Below are 21,621 nucleotides of genomic sequence, written 5' to 3'. Positions count from 1 at the left end.
GGTCCTCAGGAGGCTTCCAGTGGAGGTGCGGAGGTTGTTTGACCAAGTTGAGGTGCTGATCAGAATTTTGTTTGTGGTGCCAGTGTCTTCATGTGAAGCTGAGAGGAGTCTCAGTGCACTCTGCAGGTTGAAGACTTGGTTACGGGCTAGCATGGGCCAAGAGAGACTGAACACCATAGTTGTCTAATGTACATAAAGACAGGCTGGACAGTCGCAAGAAGGAAAATATCTGCCAGCAATTTGTTGGATCCATCGAAACCCGCAAACATATGTTCGGTTCTTTTGTTCATTAGTTCAGTAGTGTGCATAGCAGTGGTTCCCAACCTTTTTTGGGTACTAGAACCCTTGCATATTTTGAGGCAAGGCAGGCAAGGTTTTGAGCGGTCCTCAGGGACCCCCAACCCCTCTATTATATGTAAAGTTACTGGTGTTACTGAATACGTTCATAACACTTTTTTTTATTTCATGGACCCCTTGCGACTTCAACTGTAAGTCCTGGATGACAGGAAGCTTTGCCTCCGTGATGTACTGGGCCGTGCGCACAACCCTCTGTGGCGCCTTACAGTCGGATGCCAAGCAGTTGCCATACTAGGTGGTGATGCAACTGGTCAGGATGCTCTCGATTAGAGGTCGACCGATTCTGATTTTTCAACGCCGATACCGATTATTGGAGGACCAAAAAAAAAGCTGATACCGATTAATCAGCCTATTTATTTTATTTAACAATACTGAATGAACACTTATTTTTACTTAATATAATACATCAATAAAATCACTTTAGCCTCAAGTAAATAATGAAACATGTTAAATTTTGTTTAAATAATGTAAAAACAAAGTGTTGGAGAAGAAAGTAAAAGTGCAATATGTAAGAAAGCTAACGTTTAAATTCCTTGCTCAGAACATGAGCATATGAAAGAAGTTTTAGGTTGTAGTTATTATAGAAATTATAACTGGATGGAAGCCGTACTCGTATAAATAACTGGATGGAAGCCGTACTCGCATAATAACTGGATGGAAGCCGTACTCGCATAATAACTGGATGGAAGCCGTACTCGCATAATAAATGGATGGAAGCTGTACTCGCATAATAACTGGATGGAAGCCGTAATCTCATAATAACTGGATGGAAGCCGTACTCGCATATTAATAACTGGATGGAAACCGTAATCTCATAATAACTAGATGGAAACCGTAATCTCATAATAACTGGATGGAAGCCGTAATCTCATAATAACTGGATAGAAGCCGTAATCTCATAATAACTGGATGGAAGCCGTAATCTCATAATAACTGGATGGAAGCCGTAATCTCATAATAACTGGATGGAAACCGTAATCTCATAATAACTGGATGGAAGCCGTAATCTCATAATAACTGGATGGAAGCCGTACTCGCATTAATAACTGGATGGAAGCCGTAATCTCATAATAACTGGATAGAAGCCGTAATCTCATAATAACTGGATGGAAGCCGTAATCTCATAATAACTGGATGGAAGCCGTACTCGCATTAATAACTGGATGGAAACCGTAATCTTATAATAACTAGATGGAAGCCGTAATCTCATAATAACTGGATGGATGCCGTAGCATTAATAACTGGATGGAAACCGTAATCTCATAATAACTGGATGGAAGCCGTAATCTCATAATAACTGGATGGAAGCCGTACTCGCATTAATAACTGGATGGAAGCCGTAATCTCATAATAACTGGATGGAAGCCGTAATCTCATAATAACTGGATGGAAGCCGTAATCTCATAATAACTGGATGGAAGCCGTACTATTAATAACTGGATGGAAACCGTACTATAATAACTCATAATAACTGGATGGAAACCATAATCTCATAATAACTGGATGGAAGCCGTAATCTCATAATAACTGGATGGAAGCCGTAAATAACTGGATGGAAACATAATAACTGGATGGAAGCCGTAATCTCATAATAACTGGATGGAAGCCGTAATCTCATAATAACTGGATGGAAGCCGTAATCTAATAACTGGATGGAAGCCGTAATCTCATAATAACTGGATGGAAGCCGTAATCTCATATAACTGGATGGAAACCGTAACTGGATGGAAACCGTAATCTCATAATAACTGGATGGAAGCCGTAATCTCATAATAACTGGATAGAAGCCGTAATCTCATAATAACTGGATGGAAGAATAACTCATAATAACTGGATGGAAACCGTAATCTCATAATAACTGGATGGAAGCCGTAATCTCATAATAACTGGATGGAAACCGTTAATAACTGGATGGATAATAACTGGATGGAAGCCGTAATCTCATAATAACTGGATGGAAGCCGTAATCTCATAATAACTGGATGGAAGCCGTACTCGCATTAATAACTGGATGGAAACCGTAATCTTATAATAACTGATGATGGATAGAAGCCGTAATCTCATAATAACTGGATGGATGCCGCCGCATTAATAACTGGATGGAAACCGTAATCTCATAATAACTGGATGGAAGCCGTAATCTCATAATAACTGGATGGAAGCCGTAAATAACTGGATGGAAGCCGTAATCTCATAATAACTGGATGGAAGCCGTAATCTCATAATAACTGGATGGAAGCCGTAATCTCATAATAACTGGATGGAAGCCGTACTCGCATTAATAACTGGATGGAAACCGTACTCGCATAATAACTGGATGGAAACCGTACTCGCATAATAACTGGATGGAAACCATAATCGCATAATAACTGGATGGAAGCCGTAATCTCATAATAACTGGATGGAAGCCGTACTCGCATTAATAACTGGATGGAAACCGTAATCTCATAATAACTGGATGGAAGCCGTAATCTCATAATAACTGGATGGAAGCCGTACTCGCATTAATAACTGGATGGAAGCCGTAATCTCATAATAACTGGATGGAAGCCGTAATCGCATAATAACTGGATGGAAGCCGTAATCTCATAATAACTGGATGGAAGCCGTACTCGCATTAATAACTGGATGGAAGCCGTACTCGCATTAATAACTGGATGGAAGCCGTAATCGCATAATAACTGGATGGAAGCCGTCATCTCATAATAACTGGATGGAAGCCGTACTCGCATTAATAACTGGATGGAAGCCGTAATCGCATAATAACTGGATGGAAGCCGTAATCTCATAACTGGATGGAAGCCGTACTCGCATAATAACTGGATGGAAGCCGTAATCGCATAATAACTGGATGGAAGCCGTAATTTCATAATAACTGGATGGAAGCCGTAATCTCATAATAACTGGATGGAAGCCGTAATCTCATAATAACTGGATGGAAGCCGTACTCGCATTAATAACTGGATGGAAGCCGTAATCGCATAATAACTGGATGGAAGCCGTAATCGCATAATAACTGGATGGAAGCCGTCATCTCATAATAACTGGATGGAAGCCGTACTCGCATTAATAACTGGATGGAAGCCGTAATCGCATAATAACTGGATGGAAGCCGTAATCTCATAATAACTGGATGGAAGCCGTACTCGCATTAATAACTGGATGGAAGCCGTAATCTCATAATAACTGGATGGAAGCCGTAATCTCATAATAACTGGATGGAAGCCGTACTCGCATTAATAACTGGATGGAAACCGTACTCGCATAATAACTGGATGGAAGCCGTAATCTCATAATAACTGGATGGAAGCCGTACTCGCATTAATAACTGGATGGAAACCGTAATCTCATAATAACTGGATGGAAGCCGTAATCTCATAATAACTGGATGGAAGCCGTACTCGCATTAATAACTGGATGGAAGCCGTAATCGCATAATAACTGGATGGAAGCCGTAATCGCATAATAACTGGATGGAAGCCGTACTCGCATTAATAACTGGATGGAAGCCGTAATCGCATAATAACTGGATGGAAGCCGTAATCGCATAATAACTGGATGGAAGCCGTCATCTCATAATAATTGGATGGAAGCCGTACTCGCATTAATAACTGGATGGAAGCCGTAATCGCATAATAACTGGATGGAAGCCGTAATCTCATAACTGGATGGAAGCCGTAATCTCATAATAACTGGATGGAAGCCGTACTCGCATTAATAACTGGATGGAAACCGTAATCTCATAATAACTGGATGGAAGCCGTAATCTCATAATAACTGGATGGAAGCCGTAATCTCATAATAACTGGATGGAAGCCGTACTCGCATTAATACTGGATGGAAGCCGTAATCGCATAATAACTGGATGGAAGCCGTAATCGCATAATAACTGGATGGAAGCCGTAATCGCATAATAACTGGATGGAAGCCGTAATCTCATAATAACTGGATGGAATCCGTAATCTCATAATAACTGGATGGAAGCCGTAATCGCATAATAACTGGATGGAAGCCGTAATCTCATAATAACTGGATGGAAGCCGTAATCTCATAATAACTGGATGGAAGCCATACTCGCATTAATAACTGGATGGAAACCGTAATCGCATAATAACTGGATGGAAACCGTAATCGCATAATAACTGGATGGAAGCCGTACTCGCATTAATAACTGGATGGAAATGTGGTTTGTCTCTGTTTATCTAAGATGTTTTCCATTTTTGCATTCAACAGATCTTGCCTGGATTCCTGCCTCTTTCAAAGTTATAAGTAGGAACAATGGCTACATGTCTGGCACTGAAATCTGAGGAAGAATTGGGGTTCTTGCTAGAAAACCACAAAAGAGCCACTTACACTTCATTCAATACATGGTAGGTCTGAATGTGTCAATTTATTCCATGCAATTAAATGATTTGTTGATTAGACATTTTAGTCGTTTTTATATATATGTATATGCTTTTTCCCTCTATTGATTTACCTACATGATCACTTCTGGTGATCCTCTAGGTCTGAACATAAAAAGGATCAAATCAAAAGTAGGCTACTTTGGCAAGTGGAGCATTATGCAGACGATGTCCCCGTTTGTGATGGAAAAAGAGCTATCCTTGCATGGCAAAGCATCGAAAAGACCTTCTACAGCTGAGGTACATCGTCTTGTCATTATAAGGAATTCATATATACCCATAGAATTGGAATAGTCTAAAGGCATAATGGGTTAAATAAACATCATATCATAACCCCAAATTAAAGGTTGTAATACTCTGTTGTCAGTTGTGCCTTCTTCATTATTTCTTCACTCATTGATTGGTAACTTCTTCATTCATTGACAAATGTGTCTATAGGAACAGCCTTCAGAACATGTGTATAGCAAGAAAAGATTATATGTGCAGAGGGGCAAAAAAGTGGACTGTCCAGCAAAGCTTTTCATTCGGCATGTAACTAGGTGAGTTAGTTGGCACAGTATAATGTAATGGATGCTTCAACAATGCCTCTCATTTCTCTAAGCTTTGATTAAATATGTATTAAACTGTTTTTTGTCTTTAAGGTATGACACATTTTAGTGTCAACGGGGATGCTTCAAGGGCAAAAAAAACAAGAAGCAATGAAAAGGCTGAAGGAGGTATTGACTCGGACAAGCCCAGCTACATCATCATTCATTCATGTCAAGTTTTCAATCGCTGAAGCACACCAAAATCACACTGTCAATGAAGCGAGTTGCTTTAAAAGGAAGATGCATCCACAAGAAAACATGGGGCAGGACAGAGACGCCAGACAGCAGGAGGAAAACATGGGGCAGGACAGAGTCATGGAAAACCACATCACAGCTGAAGAGTGTGCGTTAAGAGTTGAATTAAACAAAATAATGGATGCTACTTATCTATGTCAAGACATTGAGATCTTACAAAAGACAAAGGAAGCTGTGGCAGACGTTCGAAAATCCTTCATTGGCTCCTGTCTAAAAGGGAATGGTCTTCCGTTGCTGAGCAAAGAGAACCAATTGAGAGAAAACAACCAAATGCATCGATCTCTCCCACCAAGAGTGAGAAAAGGAAAACTTAAGGGACCGTTTGAAATTTATTGGGGTGGGGCGGGATGTCCAAAATAGGGGAGTGATGTCTAACTGTTTTGGGGCTTTGGGGAGGGTTGTGTGCAGGTGCATAATTTTTTTTTTTTTTTTTTTTTTTTTTTTTTTGGGGGGGGGGGGGCAAACCCCCCCCCCCCCCATTTTAGAAACAAGTCAATTTGACCCCTCAATAATATACCATGAGTATGATTGATTGGGAGAAAAAAATCCCCACTGTAAAGCGCCAGCCAGCTACTAGATTTGTGACACAGATAGAACAATGAGACAGATGTTTTACCGGATGCATAAATCTGAAGCTTCAGGTTGTCATTTCCACTTAATCTCATTACTGAATTTGGTGGTAAACCCAGTGGCCTGCAGTGGAATTTTGACTGACATTCTGCAAATTTTTCTCATTGATGAAACATTTGCTCTCAATACAGTTTTCTGTTCCCAAAACTAGAATCTGTTGACTAAGTTTTGTAGACTTTCCCTTTGTCAAAATTTCTAAAAATGGTGTTGTTTAGGAGTGCAAGGGCGATATGCGTTATTGTATAAGCACACTTCACAGAAATGGAAACCACAGGATGTGGTCTATCAAAGGTTTACAGTAGAAACATATTTGATAGTGCTACTGAGTTGCTCATTTTTATGATGTGGTTGACACTGGAATACATTTACCCTGACCCCCCCCACACTCCCAACATGCAACACAAAGTTACGCTCTTGGTTTTTTTTTTACCGGCCACAGGAGATGGTAGTGTTTCCTCCCTGGTTTACATTTGCTTTTTTTAAAGGTTTTACTATGTCATATCTTCCATCCAAGCCAAGTTTCCTCATCTGCTTGCATGCACCTACCTTAACAAGGTGTTTTGTTACTTCCCTTATGCACTTTTCTGCACACTTACTATACCACAGGTCAATATAGTCTACCAGTCTGTCTATCCTGACCTATCCACCATTCATAGTGACAATAGTAGTAGGTGGACTGTTTGTCCAGATCTACAATAGGCAAACTAGTAATCATACCACACAAAATCATTCAAAGCGGCACCAATTTCCAATATAAATCCACAAGACCATAGAGGAATAGCTGATAAGCAACGGAGGGTCAGGTGCACATGAAAGAACAGTGAAGACATGAGACGTGCTGCTCAAAAAGCTCCCCTATTGATCCTGTTTAGGGAAAATACAATTATCCTTACTGGGACTCCCTAAAAACACTGCACTTCGCCCAAAGTGGTTTTCGTAGCAGGTTAGGAAAGCATTTAGGCTAACCCTATCCCTTTTACTTAACTCTAACTCTCCTAACATGCTACCTTAATTATCCTATCCTGCCTAGACTAGCCTGCAATACCACAATGCAATGAATAATTGCGTCATTGTTTTCTACTGAGTACAAAATTCTACTCTAAGCTGTAAACTGCAGTGAAAATGTCATTTTGAGTAAACGGCGCAAAAGTCCTGTGATGTTTCATTCCATTTGGATCAGTTTTGGGTCTACTCTCCAGTTTGTTAGGATCCCCAATAGCGATGGAACCCCGACCTGCCAAGGCAGCAGCAGCTTTTCCTGGGGTCCAATGAGGATTAAAACACTTAATCATAATAAAACAGCCTACATCAAAAATAAAACAATACATTACATTACTCCATCATTACAAATGTACAATATTGGAATCTCCAATACTACAATATGTTTGTGTGTAGAGTGCGTGTTATAGAATGTACAGTGCCTTCGGAAAGTATTCAGACCAAGTGAATTTTACACATTTTGTTACGTTATTCTAAAATGGATATATAAAGTAAAATCCTCTGCAATCTACATACAATAGCCCATAATGACAAAGCGAAAATGGGTCTTTATAAATGTTTGTAAATTTATAACAATTTTAGAACAAATACATTATTTACATAAGTATTCAGACTCTTTGCTATGAGACTTGAAATTGAGTTCTGGTGCATCTTGTTTCCATTTGATCTTCCTTGATGTTTCTTCAACTTGATTTGGAGTCCACCTGTGGTATATTCAATTGATTGGACATGATTTGGAAAGGCACACACCTGTCAATATAAGGTCCCACAATTGACAGTGCATGTCAGAGCAAAAACCAAGCAATGAGGTCGACGGAATTGTCCGTAGAGCTCCGAGACAGGATTGTGTCATGGCACAGATCTGGGGGAGGGTACAGAAAAATGTCTAGCATTGAAGGTCCCCAAGAACACAGTGGCCTCCATCATTCTTAAATGGAAGAAGTTTGTAACCACCAAGACTCTTCCTAGAGCTGGCCGCCCAGCCAAACTGAGCAATTGGGGGGGAAGGGTCTTGGTCAGGGAGGTGATCAAGAACCCGATGGTCACTCTGACAGAGCTCTAGAGTTCCTCTGTGGAGATGGGAGAACCTTCCAGAAGGACAACCATCTCCACAGCACTCCACCAATCAGGCCTTTATGGTAGAGTGGCCAGGTGGAAGCCACTCACTAAAAGGCACCTAAAAAGACTCTGACCATGAGAAACAAGATTCTCTGGTCTGATGAAACCAAGATTGAACTCTTTGGCCTGAATGCCAAGCGTCACATCTGGAGGAAACCTGGCACCATCCCTACGGTGGAGCATGGTGGTGGCAGAATCATGGTATGGGGATGTTTTTCAGTGGCAGGGACTGGAAGACTAGTCAGGATTGAGGGAAAGATGAACGGAGCAAAGTACAGAGAGATCCTTGATGAAAACCTGCTCCAGAGCACTCAGGACCTCAGACTGGGGCAAAAGTTCACCTTCCAACAGGACAACGAACCTAAGCACACATCCAAGACAATGCAGGAGTGGCTTCGGGACAAGTCTCTGAATGTCCTTGAGTAGCCCAGCCAGAGCCAGGACTTGAACCAGATCGAACATCTCTGGAGAAACCTGAAAATAGCTGTGCCGCAACGCTCCCCATCCAACCGGATATAGCTTGAGAGGATTTGCAGAAAAGAATCAGAGAAACTCTCCAAATACAGGTGTGCTAAGCTTGTAGCGTCACCCAAGTAGACAGCAATTATGTAGTGGGTGCCAAAGGTGCTTCAACAAAGTTCTTAGTAAAGGGTCTGAATAGTAAGTAAATTTGGTATTTCTGTTTTTGTCTTTTACAACAACAAAAAAATTGATTTGTCGTTCATGGGGTATTGTGTGTCGATGGATGAGGAGGAAAAAAACATTTAATACATTTTAGAATAATGCTTTAACTTTACAAAATGTTGGAAAAGAAAACACAAAACATTGCATAATACAGAAAGAACATCAATAGACAGGAACCGCTCAAGGTCTGAACTACACAAATGTAAAATAACAATATAACGAAAATTAAAGGTTCTAATGACAGTTGCACACCAGTACATATGTTTGCGTAAGAGTTATTTTGATCCGGTAGGGGAGAGGCGTAGTGCTGTGAGGTCTTTTTTTGTGCTTTTTAAAGCAAATTTAGCGATTTGCTTTAGTAATTTGAAGTGGAAGGGAGTTGCATACAATCACGGCTCTATATACACTACCCAAAAAAATAAAGGGAACACTAAAATAACACATCCTGGATCTGAATGAATGAAATATTCTTATTAAATACTTTTTTCTTTACATAGTTGAATGTGCTGACAACAAAATCACACAAATAATCAATGGAAATCAAATTTATCAATCCATGGAGGTCTGGATTTGGAGTCACACTCAAAATTAAAGTGGAAAACCACACTACAGGCTGATCCAACTTTGATGTAATGTCCTTAAAACAAGTCAAAATGAGGCTCAGTAGTGTGTGTGGCCTCCACGTGCCTGTATGACCTCCCTACAATGCCTGGGCATGCTCCTGATGAGGTGGCGGATGGTCTCCTGAGGGATCTCCTCCCAGACCTGGACTAAAGCATCCGCCAACTCCTGGACAGTCTGTGGTGCAACGTGGCATTGGTGGATGGAGCGAGACATGATGTCCCAGATGTGCTCAATTGGATTCAGGTCTGGTGAACGGGCGGGCCAGTCTATAGCATCAATGCCTTCCTCTTGCAGGAACTGCCTACACTGCAGCCACATGAGGTCTAGCATTGTCTTGCATTAGGAGGAACCCAGGGCCAACCACACCAGCATATGGTCTCACAAGGGGTCTGAAGATCTAATCTCGGTACCTAATGGCAGTCTGGCTACCTCTGGCGAGCACATGGAGGGCTGTGCTGCTCCCCCAAAGAAATGCCACCCCACACCATGACTGACCCACCGCCAAACCGGTCATGCTGGAGGATGTTGCAGGCAGCAGAACGTTCTCCACGGCATCTCCAGACTCTGTCACGTGCTCAGTGTGAACCTGCTTTCATCTGTGAAGAGCACAGGGCGCCAGTGACGAATTTGCCAATCTTGGTGTTCTCTGGCAAATGCCAAACGTCCTGCACGGTGTTGGGCTGTAAGCACAACCCCCACCTGTGGACGTCGGGCCCTCATACCACCCTCATGGAGTCTGTTTCTGACCGTTTGAGCAAACACATGCACATTTGTGGCCTGCTGGAGGTCATTTTGCAGGGCTCTGGCAGTGCTCCTCCTGCTCCTCCTTGCACAAAGGCGGAGGGAGCGGTCCTGCTGCTGGGTTGTTGCCCTCCTACGGCCTCCTCCACGTCTCCTGATGTACTGGCCTGTCTCCTGATAGCGCCTCCATGCTCTGGACACTATGCTGACAGACACAGCAAACCTTCTTGCCGCAGCTCGCATTGATGTGCCATCCTGGATGAGCTGCACTACCTGAGCCACTTGTGTGGGTTGTAGACTCCGTCTCATGCTACCACTAGAGTGAAAGCACTGCCAGCATTCAAAAGTGACCAAAACATCAGCCAGAAAGCATAGGAACTGAGAAGTGGTCTGGTCACCACCTGCAGAACCACTCCTTTATTGGGGGTTTCTTGCTAATTGCCTATAATTTCCACCTGTTGTCTATTCCATTTGCACAACAGCATGTGAAATGTATTGTCAATCCAGTGTTGCTTCCTAAGTGGACAATTTGATTTCACAGAAGTGTGATTGACTTGGAGTTACATTGTGTTGTTTAAGTGTTCCCTTTATTTTTTTGAGCAGTGTATATAATACTTTGTTAACTTGAATTTGTTCTGAATTTGGGGACTGTGAAGAGACCCCTGGTGGAATGTCTGGTGAGGTAAGTACAGTGCCTTCAGAAAGCTCTTGACCTTTTCCACATTTTGTTGTTACAGCCTGAATTTAAAATGGATTAAATTTAGTTTTAGTTTAGTTTTTTTTTGCCATTGACCTACACACAATGCAACATGTCAAAGTGGAAATGTGTTTTTCAAACTTTTTACAACTAAAATGAAAAGCTGAAATGTATTGAGTCAATAAGTATTCAACCCCTTTGTTATGGCAAGGCTAAATAAGTTCAGGAGTAAAAATGTACTTAAGTCACATACGTTGTGTTTAACATGATCTTTGAGTGACTACCTCATCTCGGTACCCCACATATACAATTATCTGTAAGGTCCCTCAGTTGAGCAGTGAATTTTAAACACAGATTCAACTTCAATAAGAAGACATTGAATATCCCTTTGAACATGGTGGAGTTATTAATTATACTTTTGGATGGTGTATCAATACACCCATTCACTACAAAGATCCAGGTGCCCTTCCTAACTCAGTTGCGAAAGTGGAAGGAAACCGCTACGGGATTTCACAATGTGGCGAATGGTGATTAAAACAATTACAGAGTTTAATGGCTGTGATAGGAGAAACTTGAGGATGGCTCAACAACATTGCAGTCACTCCACAATACTAACCTAATTAACAAAGTGACGAGAAGGAAGCATGTACAGAATAAAAAAATATAAAAAAACTGCAAAGCAATAAACTTTATTTCCAGAATACAAAGTGGTATGTTTGAGGCAAATCCAATCCAACACATTACTGAGTACCACTTTTCATATTTCCAAGCATAGTGGTGGCTGCATCATGTTATGGGTATCCTTGTAATCGTTAAGTCATGGTAGTTTTTCAGGATAAAAAATGGAATGGAGCTAAGCACAGGCAAAATCTTAGAGGAAAACCTGGTTCAGTCGGCTTTCCACCAGACACTGCGAGAAAATTCACCTTTTCAGCAGGACAAAAAACGAAGGCCAAATCTATACTGGAGTAGCTTACTAAGAAGACAGTGAATGTTCCTGAGTAGCCGAGTTACAGACTTGATTTAAATCTACTTGTAAATCTATTGCAAGACCTGAAAATGATTGTCTAGCAATGGTCAACAACCAAATAGACAGAGCTTGAAGAATTTTGACAAGAATAATGGGCAAATGTTGCACAATCCAGGTGTGGAAAGCTTTTAGAGACTTACCCAGAAAGACTCACAGCAGTAAACACAGCCAAAGGTGCTTCGACAAAGTATTGACTCAGGAGTGTGAATAGTTATGTAAATGAGATATTTCTGTATTTAATTTACACAAAAAAAATTCAGACTGTCACAACAAAATGTGGAATAAGTCAAAAAATTGCAAAATGCTTGTACTTCCTGGAGACACTGTCAAGTCAGCTTAGCTGTCAGAGATATATGTAAATTGATTTATACAAACAATTTGGAATTTTGAACACAATATTGCCACAAAAACAAGAATTGATTCAGTCAATCTCTCCTCTACTTTGCACTGAGAGAGACTGATTACATTGAAGGGTAAAGGTGTAACTCTGCAGCTTTTCTAGGACCTTTGCAGCACTTGACCATATCACTGGGCAATAGCTATGATTAGATAAAACTAGAGTTTACAGGACTTGTTTCATTGAGCAGCCATCACTAGCTCTCTCTCTGTCTACATCGGGATTTACAATCCTATAATCTGCACAGGCCTACGTGCCAGAAATCTGGAATGTACCTTGTAACGTCTCAGGAACCAGTGTGACATAAGATTATTATCTTCTACAATGTGTGTGACAATCAATCTGGAACACACCCTGCCTGGGACAGGTCTTTGCAGTGCTCAAAACATCAAAGACTCTGAAAAGTTATAATATAGTCAAGACTATTGACACATAAAGATAGTATTTTCCCTCTCCTTCTAGAAATGATCAAGAATACATGTGTTGATCATTTCAATTATTTACAAAACATTTTAAATCAAGCCTGAATTAACTTTGTTCAAAGGTTATTTTGGTATGTGTGAGGTGCATGACCGATTTCAATCTGTTCAGGAGTGATTATGTGGAAGATGGGTTTCCACTAGTTATCACAGCCACAAAGTCAAGATTGGCTATATATTTATGATATATTTTTGTAAAATAGCTTTTTATGGTTAGGCAAAATGTTAGCAGTGTGGTTAGGTTAAAAATCCAATTTTAACAAGATAAATAGAAATAGGCTGGATTTATGACACTGTGGCTGTTGTTACTAGTGACGACCGAATAGATGTGCAGTCCGTGAACTGTGTAATTGCAGACCACAATTAGGGGCTTTTTTTTCTGATATCGGCGTTTCTTGATGTCAAGTTACACCCATTAATGCTCGCCATTGGTCCATGGCCGTTTCTTTCCCGTTGGGGGGGACAACAGTTGTTGACAACTGTAGCTAAGCCTAACAAACATTTTCTAACCTGCAACAATGTTATCTTAACGCCCATGTCAAGAAACGCCCCCAAATAGCGGTCTGCAATTACACCATATTGGAGAGGCCGGGAAAATATTGGGGAGTGGAGAACACAGACGACTCGTAACGTTGCAAAAAAAGACACCAAGGTAGGAGCTTAATCACTCCAAAATACAATATTACATTTTATATAGCTAGCTGACAATCGTGTCTATTAAGTTAGTAAACATACCCAGTTAGCTAGCTTGCTGTGTGTCAAACTGGAGAGCTAGCATTGTCAATGTAACGAGCTAACGAAGCTGCTGAGTTGAAGAATGCAGTGATAGGCGGTGACTACACTGCAGTCTCGGGTGGTTTTGAAAATATTTACAGTAGATAGCTAATCCAGTAACGCAACAACTACCTAACAGTTAATTTAGGATTTTGCACATTTATAAGGTTATTTCAACAAAGCGAGAATTGTAGCTAGTTCGCTACTAACTAACGTTAGGTGGTTCTCTAGCCCTAATTATCTATAGCATTACCTAGCGATATTCCGTAGGTAAGGTGGTACCCGGTCAGCTAGTTAACGTTGGCTAACTAAATAAATGCACAACGGCCAGTAATGTACATAATTAGCTAAGTGAGTTACAGTAGCTAATTAGTTTGCAATGCATAAAATGAGACCTTGCAAATGCGGTAGGCTAGCCAGGAAAGGCGTAGCTAAGATGCAGTCACATAGATGGTAAAAATGAGTTTTTAGGCAACATTAGCTAACGTTACCTCTTGGGACTTGACTAACTAATTTGTCAAATGTTTGCTTTTTTACTCCCTAAAGTAGGTCACGTTAGTTTCAGATGGTCTTTTCCAGAAGCTGGCACAGAGGAACGTATTACTATTGGGATGCAAAGTGTTTTTAAAGGGGTAGTTTACCCAAATAACATGTTTCCTTACCTTTACTGAGAGGTATTGTCTGCAAGAGACTAATATATCAGATGTGTTAACTAAGTGCCTTGCTGTGGAAGCCCACAAAGGAATGTAATAATGGTTTGGGAAGGGATTCAAAAACAAATCAAATGGTTTACTCATTACATGCTATTAATCTCTAAAGTGGTTTGGTTGGTTGGGTCAGTGAGCACGAAATAATTACAATTTAGCAATTAAACACTGGAGTGTCAGATGTGCAGAAGATAAATGTGCAAGTAGAGCTACTGGGGTGCAAAGGAGCACAAAACGAAAAAAAAAACTGAGGATAAGGTGGGATATTTACAGATGGGCTATGTGTTTAGCGAGGGCCAGACAACTGAGGCATACAGGTCGCAGGGCTGGGTAGTATATTTGGCTTTGGCGACAAAACGGACGGCACTGTGATAGACTGTATCCAATTTTTTTGAGGAGAGTATTGGAGGCTATTTTGTAAATGACATCGCTGAAGTCAAGGATCGGTAGGATGGTCAGTTTTACGAGGGTATGTTTGGCAGCATGAGTGAAGGATGCTTTTTTTGCGAAATAGGAAGCTAATTCTAGATTTAATTTTAGATTAGAGATGCTTAATGTGAGTCTGGAAGGAGAGTTTACAGTCTAACCAGACACCTAGGTATTTGTAGTTTTCCACATATTCCAGAGTAGTGATGCTGGACGGGCGTGCAGGTGCGGGCAGCGATTGGTTGAAGAGCATGCATTTAAGAGCAGTTGGATGAAGAGCATGCATTTAAGAGCAGTTGGAGGCCATGGAAGGAGAGTTGTATGGCATTGAAGCTCGTCTGAAGGTTAGTTAAGTGTCCAAAGAAGGGCCAGAAGTATACAGAATGGTGTTGTCTGCATAGTGGTTTGATGTATACAGAGAAAAGTAATCCCGAGAATTGAACCCTGTGGCACACCCATAGAGACTGCCAGAGGTCCGGACAACAGGCCCTCCGATTTGGCCAGGTCCATGAATACGGCTGCACAGTATTGTCTTTTATCGATGGCGGTTATGATATCGTTTAGGACCTTGAGCGTGGCTGAGGTGCAGCCATGACCAGCTCGGAAAGGTGCAGCCACGACCAGCTCGGAAACCAGATTGGATAGTGAAGAAGGTAGAGTGGGATTCGAAATGGTCGGTGATCTCTTTCTTAACTTGACTTTCGAAGACCTTGGTAAGGCGGGGTAGGATAGATATAGGCCTGTAACAGTTTGGGTCTAGAGTGTCTCCCCCCTTGAACAGGGGGATGACCACGGCAGCTTTCCAATCTCTGGGGATCTCAGACGATATGAAAGAGGTTGAACAGGTTAGTAATAGGGGTTGCAACAATTGCGTCAGAATTTTAGAAAGAGAGGATTGTCTTGACCAGCTGATTTGAAGGGGTCCACATTTTGCAGTGCTTCCAGAACATCAGCTATCTGGATTTGGGTGAAGGAGAAAGGGGAGGCTTGGGCATGTTGCTTTGTGGGGTGCAGAGCTGTTTACCGGGGTAGCCAGGTGGAAGGCATGGCCAGCTGTAGAAAAATGCTTATTGAAATTCTTGATTATCGTAGATGCAGCTGGGAGGAGGTGCTCTTATTCTCCATGGACTTTACAGTATCCCAGAACTTTGAATAATAATCATGTTTACATGGACACCTCTGAAATCATGCTACTGATGATGGGACTTTTAATAAATGCAGAAAATTGCCAATCAAAATAAACTTTATGCCATAGTGACCATGTTATTTTTGCGAATACTTTTTGATTCTGAGTTCGGACAGAAGGTTTGTATGTGAAAACTGTAAGATGAATACCTAAAAATCATTAATTCCTGCATAAGAGGGAGGTTTGCGCTACTGGTACTCCAATTAAGCTGTTTACATGTTCTAAAAATTCAAAAGATTGATCAGAACCAAGTGATTTAATCGGTGTATGCTTACTTCGATTATTACCTTAAGCCAATTAAGATAAGCAGAGTAAGGTGTTTACATGACTGATACCATACTCTGCCATAGTTAGTTGAATATCGATTTATTAGTGTTCATGTAAATGTACTTACAGTGTGGTGTCCTTTTTGATTACACACAGCAAACTTAAAAAGCTGCCCAAATTCTAAACTTAATAATTTTCTACATTTATTAGGTCTATTCATAAGGAAGCACACAGCCTGGCGTCATTGAGTCTCATGTGGTATAATTTGTAGTCTGCAGTCCTAACAACTTTGATCAACACAGGCCCAAATTTCCAGATTGTGCCCTTTATCTGTGTGTTTTGTGAGTCAAGACCCTGCAGCACTGATTGAACTACAATGCTGTTCACAAGACAGTGGGTTGCCAACATCTTGTGTGATGACCCTTGTCCTTTTGAAGCCTGAGACAAATTTACATCTTATTACAGTTTCATACATTTGCTAGTCTAAAATTCTTCAGGTTTTAGAATCAAGGCTAATTAATTAAATGTGTATTGCCTGGTCCAATTCCGTGTTTTGACTAAATCAACACATGGTGTGTAACCTACTAGCACCATCCCTCTTGATAAACACAACGTGTCCATGTCTTGGCTTACTTGTTGACAGTGCTTATGGTTCGACGTGTTTAAAGGTGTGGTGGCATGCTATGAAATGAGTGCCTGACTGTGACATGAAGGGATAATGAAAAGGGTGTGGATTTGCATAGTTTAAGTTTCCCTTTCCAGGACTGCTGAGTCAAATGGAAACCGAAGTAGGAAACAGCTGGCCCATAAATGACTCCACAGTTTGCTGAGGGTGGTGTTCAAGGTTCTCAAGTACTTGGCATGATCAAACTGATTATGGACATGGCGTCTGTCAGCAAGTTAACTTGGCATATTGGCTTGTGTCAATATGTATTGCTAAATCTTCATTGTGACAAGCTATCTGTATGTCTGATTTTTGAAAAATCCTAACTACCTACTCTAATACAAATTCAACATGATCTCAGAGTACGTTTACATTCACACTAATTCAATATTAAATTGATTATGGCAAATGGCCGAGTATGATGTTAGTCACGTAAACGCCTTACTCTGCTTATCTAAATCAGCTTAAAGTTCAAATCGAATTAAGCATACGCCGATTTAAACACCTGTTTTTCTGAGCAATCTTTCTAATTATTAGGACATATAAACACCTTAATCAGCGTTCCAGAAGTGTATTTGAATGTGCCTGCACCGGTAGCACATTCCTTCCTCTAATGCACATAGTTTTTCCCCCGAACTCACTTCACTAAGTATGCATCTTAGAAATAGTTTTCACATGCAAGCTTTATATGTCCAACTCGGAATCAAATAGGCTTCGCAAAAATAACATGGTAGCTGTGGTAGAACGTTTATTTTGATGGGTGATTTTCTACATTTTTTAAAGTCCCATCAGGTAGCCTGATTTCAGATGTGTCCATGTAGACAGGATTATTGGAGAAATCGTTCATCTTCCAAAGCATGAAAACGTTTTTAACTATTATTAATCTGGCTATCCACAAACGTATTATTGAGTGCATGTAACTTCATATGATTTGTTTTGGAGGGTTTAACAGTTTAATAGTTATTAGTTTAGTTAAATTATTTTAAAACTGCATCACATGCCGCATGTCTAGGTCAGGTTTAACTTCACCCAGAGGAACTAAACTAAATCATGATTAAAAGGTTTCTTCGACTGCATTTTAGTGAAACTGAAAATATGCTGCTGCCATGTACAATATTGAGTCCAGAGTGTCTAGAAGGATGTCCCAGACTGAGTGATTTATTTAAATCTGTTTTTCATCACGTTTTATGACTTTTAAGCAAAGGAATAGTTTTTTGTGAACGTGCATGACTATTTCCAGTTCTAGACAATGCACATGCATTGTCGTCTACATTTCAAGGCATTTTCCCTAGAATAGTCTAGTTATAGACTTAACAGCACCAATGTAATAGTTCTTCTCTGAATATACTAAATGTTACAACCATTTTATTTTGTGTACATAAGTTGGGCAATATTAATTATGAACTACTAGGTTTTTTCTGTCTGTTCACTTAGGTCATCTCATGCAACTCTTTCTAATCCTCTCTGCTTATGACATCAACCCAAGACGGTAACCTTATTTCTGTCTCCTTTTTTAAGAATTGGATCAACTTTGGGGAGAACGGAGAAGAAAAGTTGAATCCAAGCCGAAGTGGTGGAGGCCTGATCTGTCCCTGCCTCCTTTAACCCCTCCCACTGCCAGATTTGTGAGCCTTTGTTGGCATCCTGTCTGAGGGGAAATCAAGGAGGAACATTTCTACACATGAAGAGCTGAATTCTCCATTTAGGGAACTCGTTCAAACTTAATATCTGGAAAATAGTTTTTATTGATTTGCTTTTGACTTGAAGAGCTGTACTCTGGGGCACTTATCAGCTGTGACCTACTTACTTTTTGGATTAGTGGAGTTACAACATGGCGAAGAAAAACAGCCAGAAGGGTATGTATGCTGTCATTCGTCTCTGCTATTTGTTTTTAAAAAACAGATAAACGAGCATTGAACATGCTATAACCAGTGTTACAATGCAACATTAAAATGCATTCTAACTTTTTGGGTGACCGCCGGCCAAATTCACATAGACATTTTAGTTATAGATTTTTAATTTTCATTGAAAGCAAGTCTAAGAAGTGTTAGATCTGTTCTATGTTCGCTGTTTCTATGCTTTCCGTTAAATTTCGTCTTTGCGTCTCTTAGTTTTGTACACCAGCTGAAAATATAATATTTTTGGTTATGGAAAATATATTTCACAGCGGTTTACATGGTACAATGATGGTCTCCACTATACTTGCTTGTTTTGTCACAAACTGAAATTAGGCAAACTTACAATTTTAGCAACCATGAAATGGTGGAGAGATTTCTGCATTGTGCACCATTACATGTGTGAAGCTGATTCTCAAAGACACTTAAGTCAATCGGGACACATTTTTATAGGCCCTCCATTGACCTTGTGATTGTGTCCTGCTAAATAAATGTTTGTAAATGGTGGAGGTTTCATCTGCTGCTCTAACTTGTGTTGCTGTATCTCCCTGCAAGAAGCAGTAGCCTAGCCCTAGATATGTTTGGTCATGTCAACTCCTTGTCATGCCAAACATTAATTGGCACATCATAGTTGGCATGACAAGGAGTTGATACGATAGCACACAGAGCTGGCATCAGGCTAAATAAGCAGCACTCAACAAATTGACATGCAATTTAATCAAGTGTATCATCAAAATAAATCATTCACAGCACATTTTTGGACTCATGTTTATGCGCTGTTGAAACTACCACAACTCAACCACATGGAAACTGGATATATTTTTACATCACTGGTTGGAGGGCAACCTGCAGAATGGTCAGGTGCTTTTGGGAATGTTGCATTTTGATACTGGGGCCACCAGAACAGAAACACTAATGCAATTATTTTCTCAATCCCTCCTATCGATTATCCCGTTGAAATCAATTACGCAAGAGGGGGGAGATGAGGTTCCACATCCTGTTAAAACAGCTAAAATAAAACACAAGGAATCTGGGAACAATGTGTACACCACTGGTTAGAGGACAATTTTAAAGAAGACTGCTAACTACATGTTGAAGTGTTGCATTTTGTTTCAAGTGGGTCTCCAATGCGGTAAGTATAGCATAACACTTTTTTCCTGTTAATCACTTCCATGGTTATCACGCTGAAATCAATAGAACAAGGGGCAAACGTTTGGGGAGTAGTGCTGTTTAAACTAACGCTATTCAAAGGCCACACGGAAACTTGAAATAACCTATACATGGTTGGTTAGATAGAAGCCTTCTATAAATTCTATCTATATTTTGGGATGTTGATTTCGTGAAGCTGCCATCACGGAAAAGGGAACAAACTACTTTTTCTCTTAACTTCAACGAATCACGACCCGCCATACGATATGACGTGACTACAGATGGCTTCTATGTAAGTGAAGGTTAGACTTTGAAATCCGTGTATTTGTGTGTGGCCAGCGACTTTTTATAGAGCGACCATCATGAATTATGACAAAATCAATAGTACACAAGATATTGATCTGCTTTAAGCAATTGATCTTGTCATTGTGTTAACTATAAACTTTTGTAGTAACATCACCAATCCCCCCCCAATTTGATGTTGTCAAAACATCAGCTTGTGTAATGTATTAACACCTACTGTCCACATCAATGGAAAGTAGAGTAATTAGATATGGCAAAATAATTATCTTAATTTACATTTTAGTCATTTAGCAGAGACTGTTCTGCAGAGCGTCTTAGTTAGTGCATTCATCTTTAAGACACATCTCAGTTCCTCTTGCTGCTCCATAGGCAAATACTTTGGTCTTGAAGTGGATGCAAGCTTTGACTGGAAGCCAGTGAAGTGTGCAGAAGAGCTGGGTGACATGGAAGGTTGAACACCAGGCGGGCTGCAGCATTTTGGATACGTTTCAGGGGTTGATTTTAAATAAAGCAAATGCATTTTTTTATATACCCCAATCACATTTCAAATTGAACCATTTAGAGATGTTTTTTTCTGTACAATTTAACCAGGTGCTCTAGAAGAGCGTCCATAGGGGCTGAACGTTTGACGTCCCTACTCAAAGCTAGGAACTCCTGGCAAATTTATATTTTAATATCTGGAGGTTGCATGGTGGAAGTCCCATCAGATTTTCCTGCTCTGCTATTGTACTGTAGACAAAAAAAACATTGACTGTCTCAGACCAAACATCGTTGCCACTGCTGCTTTTGGCCAACCAAACATCGTTGCCACGGCTGCTTTTGGCCAACCAAACATCGTTGCCACGGCTGCTTTTGGCCAACCAAACATCGTTGCCACTGCTGCTTTTGGCCAGAACCGCTTTTGGAAAGGATACATTCCAAGACATCTTATTGCAGTAGAATGGATCCTTTCAAACACAATAGTTGAGAGAGATGGACAGCAATTTGAACTGACAATCATGCAGTCCACATTGGATAGTATATACCCTTTTAAAGGTTCAAACTTTTCTAAGATAAAGTTAGTCTATTTCATGAACTTTCTGAAATAAAGCCATCCATTACGGCTGTTGCAGAGTACTGCGAAACTGTCCTCTGGCATTCTTTGCTCATGCCACATGTCTTTGGGTTGCAGCAACCCATCTGTTTCTCATCTCATTGAGCTTATTTTGTTTAGGGCGGTATTCTTATCCGTCTGATGCGTAAACCCCT

The 21,621-nt window shown here is 40.5% G+C and overlaps 1 protein-coding gene across 2 annotated transcripts in view; it reads left to right on the top strand.

Annotated features, from left to right (window-relative positions):
* The window catches only part of LOC135504174 (spermatogenesis-associated serine-rich protein 2-like), a 52,522-nt gene that overhangs the window by 8,156 nt on the left and 22,745 nt on the right, over nucleotides 1–21,621 (top strand). The window contains exons 1-2 of one of the 2 annotated variants that reach the window (XM_064922515.1): nucleotides 13,571–13,654; nucleotides 18,545–18,882. In XM_064922515.1, the coding sequence (XP_064778587.1) occupies nucleotides 18,858–18,882 (25 nt within the window). In that variant the 5' untranslated portion in view covers nucleotides 13,571–13,654; nucleotides 18,545–18,857. Of the gene's footprint in view, nucleotides 1–13,570; nucleotides 13,655–18,544; nucleotides 18,883–21,621 lie in introns of those variants that run through there. The other variant, XM_064922516.1, reaches the window with a different exon arrangement.

Source organism: Oncorhynchus masou, chromosome 18 (genome assembly GCF_036934945.1).
Source record: "Oncorhynchus masou masou isolate Uvic2021 chromosome 18, UVic_Omas_1.1, whole genome shotgun sequence".
Lineage (NCBI taxonomy): Eukaryota > Metazoa > Chordata > Actinopteri > Salmoniformes > Salmonidae > Oncorhynchus > Oncorhynchus masou.
This window is presented reverse-complemented; position numbering and strand designations above follow the sequence as displayed.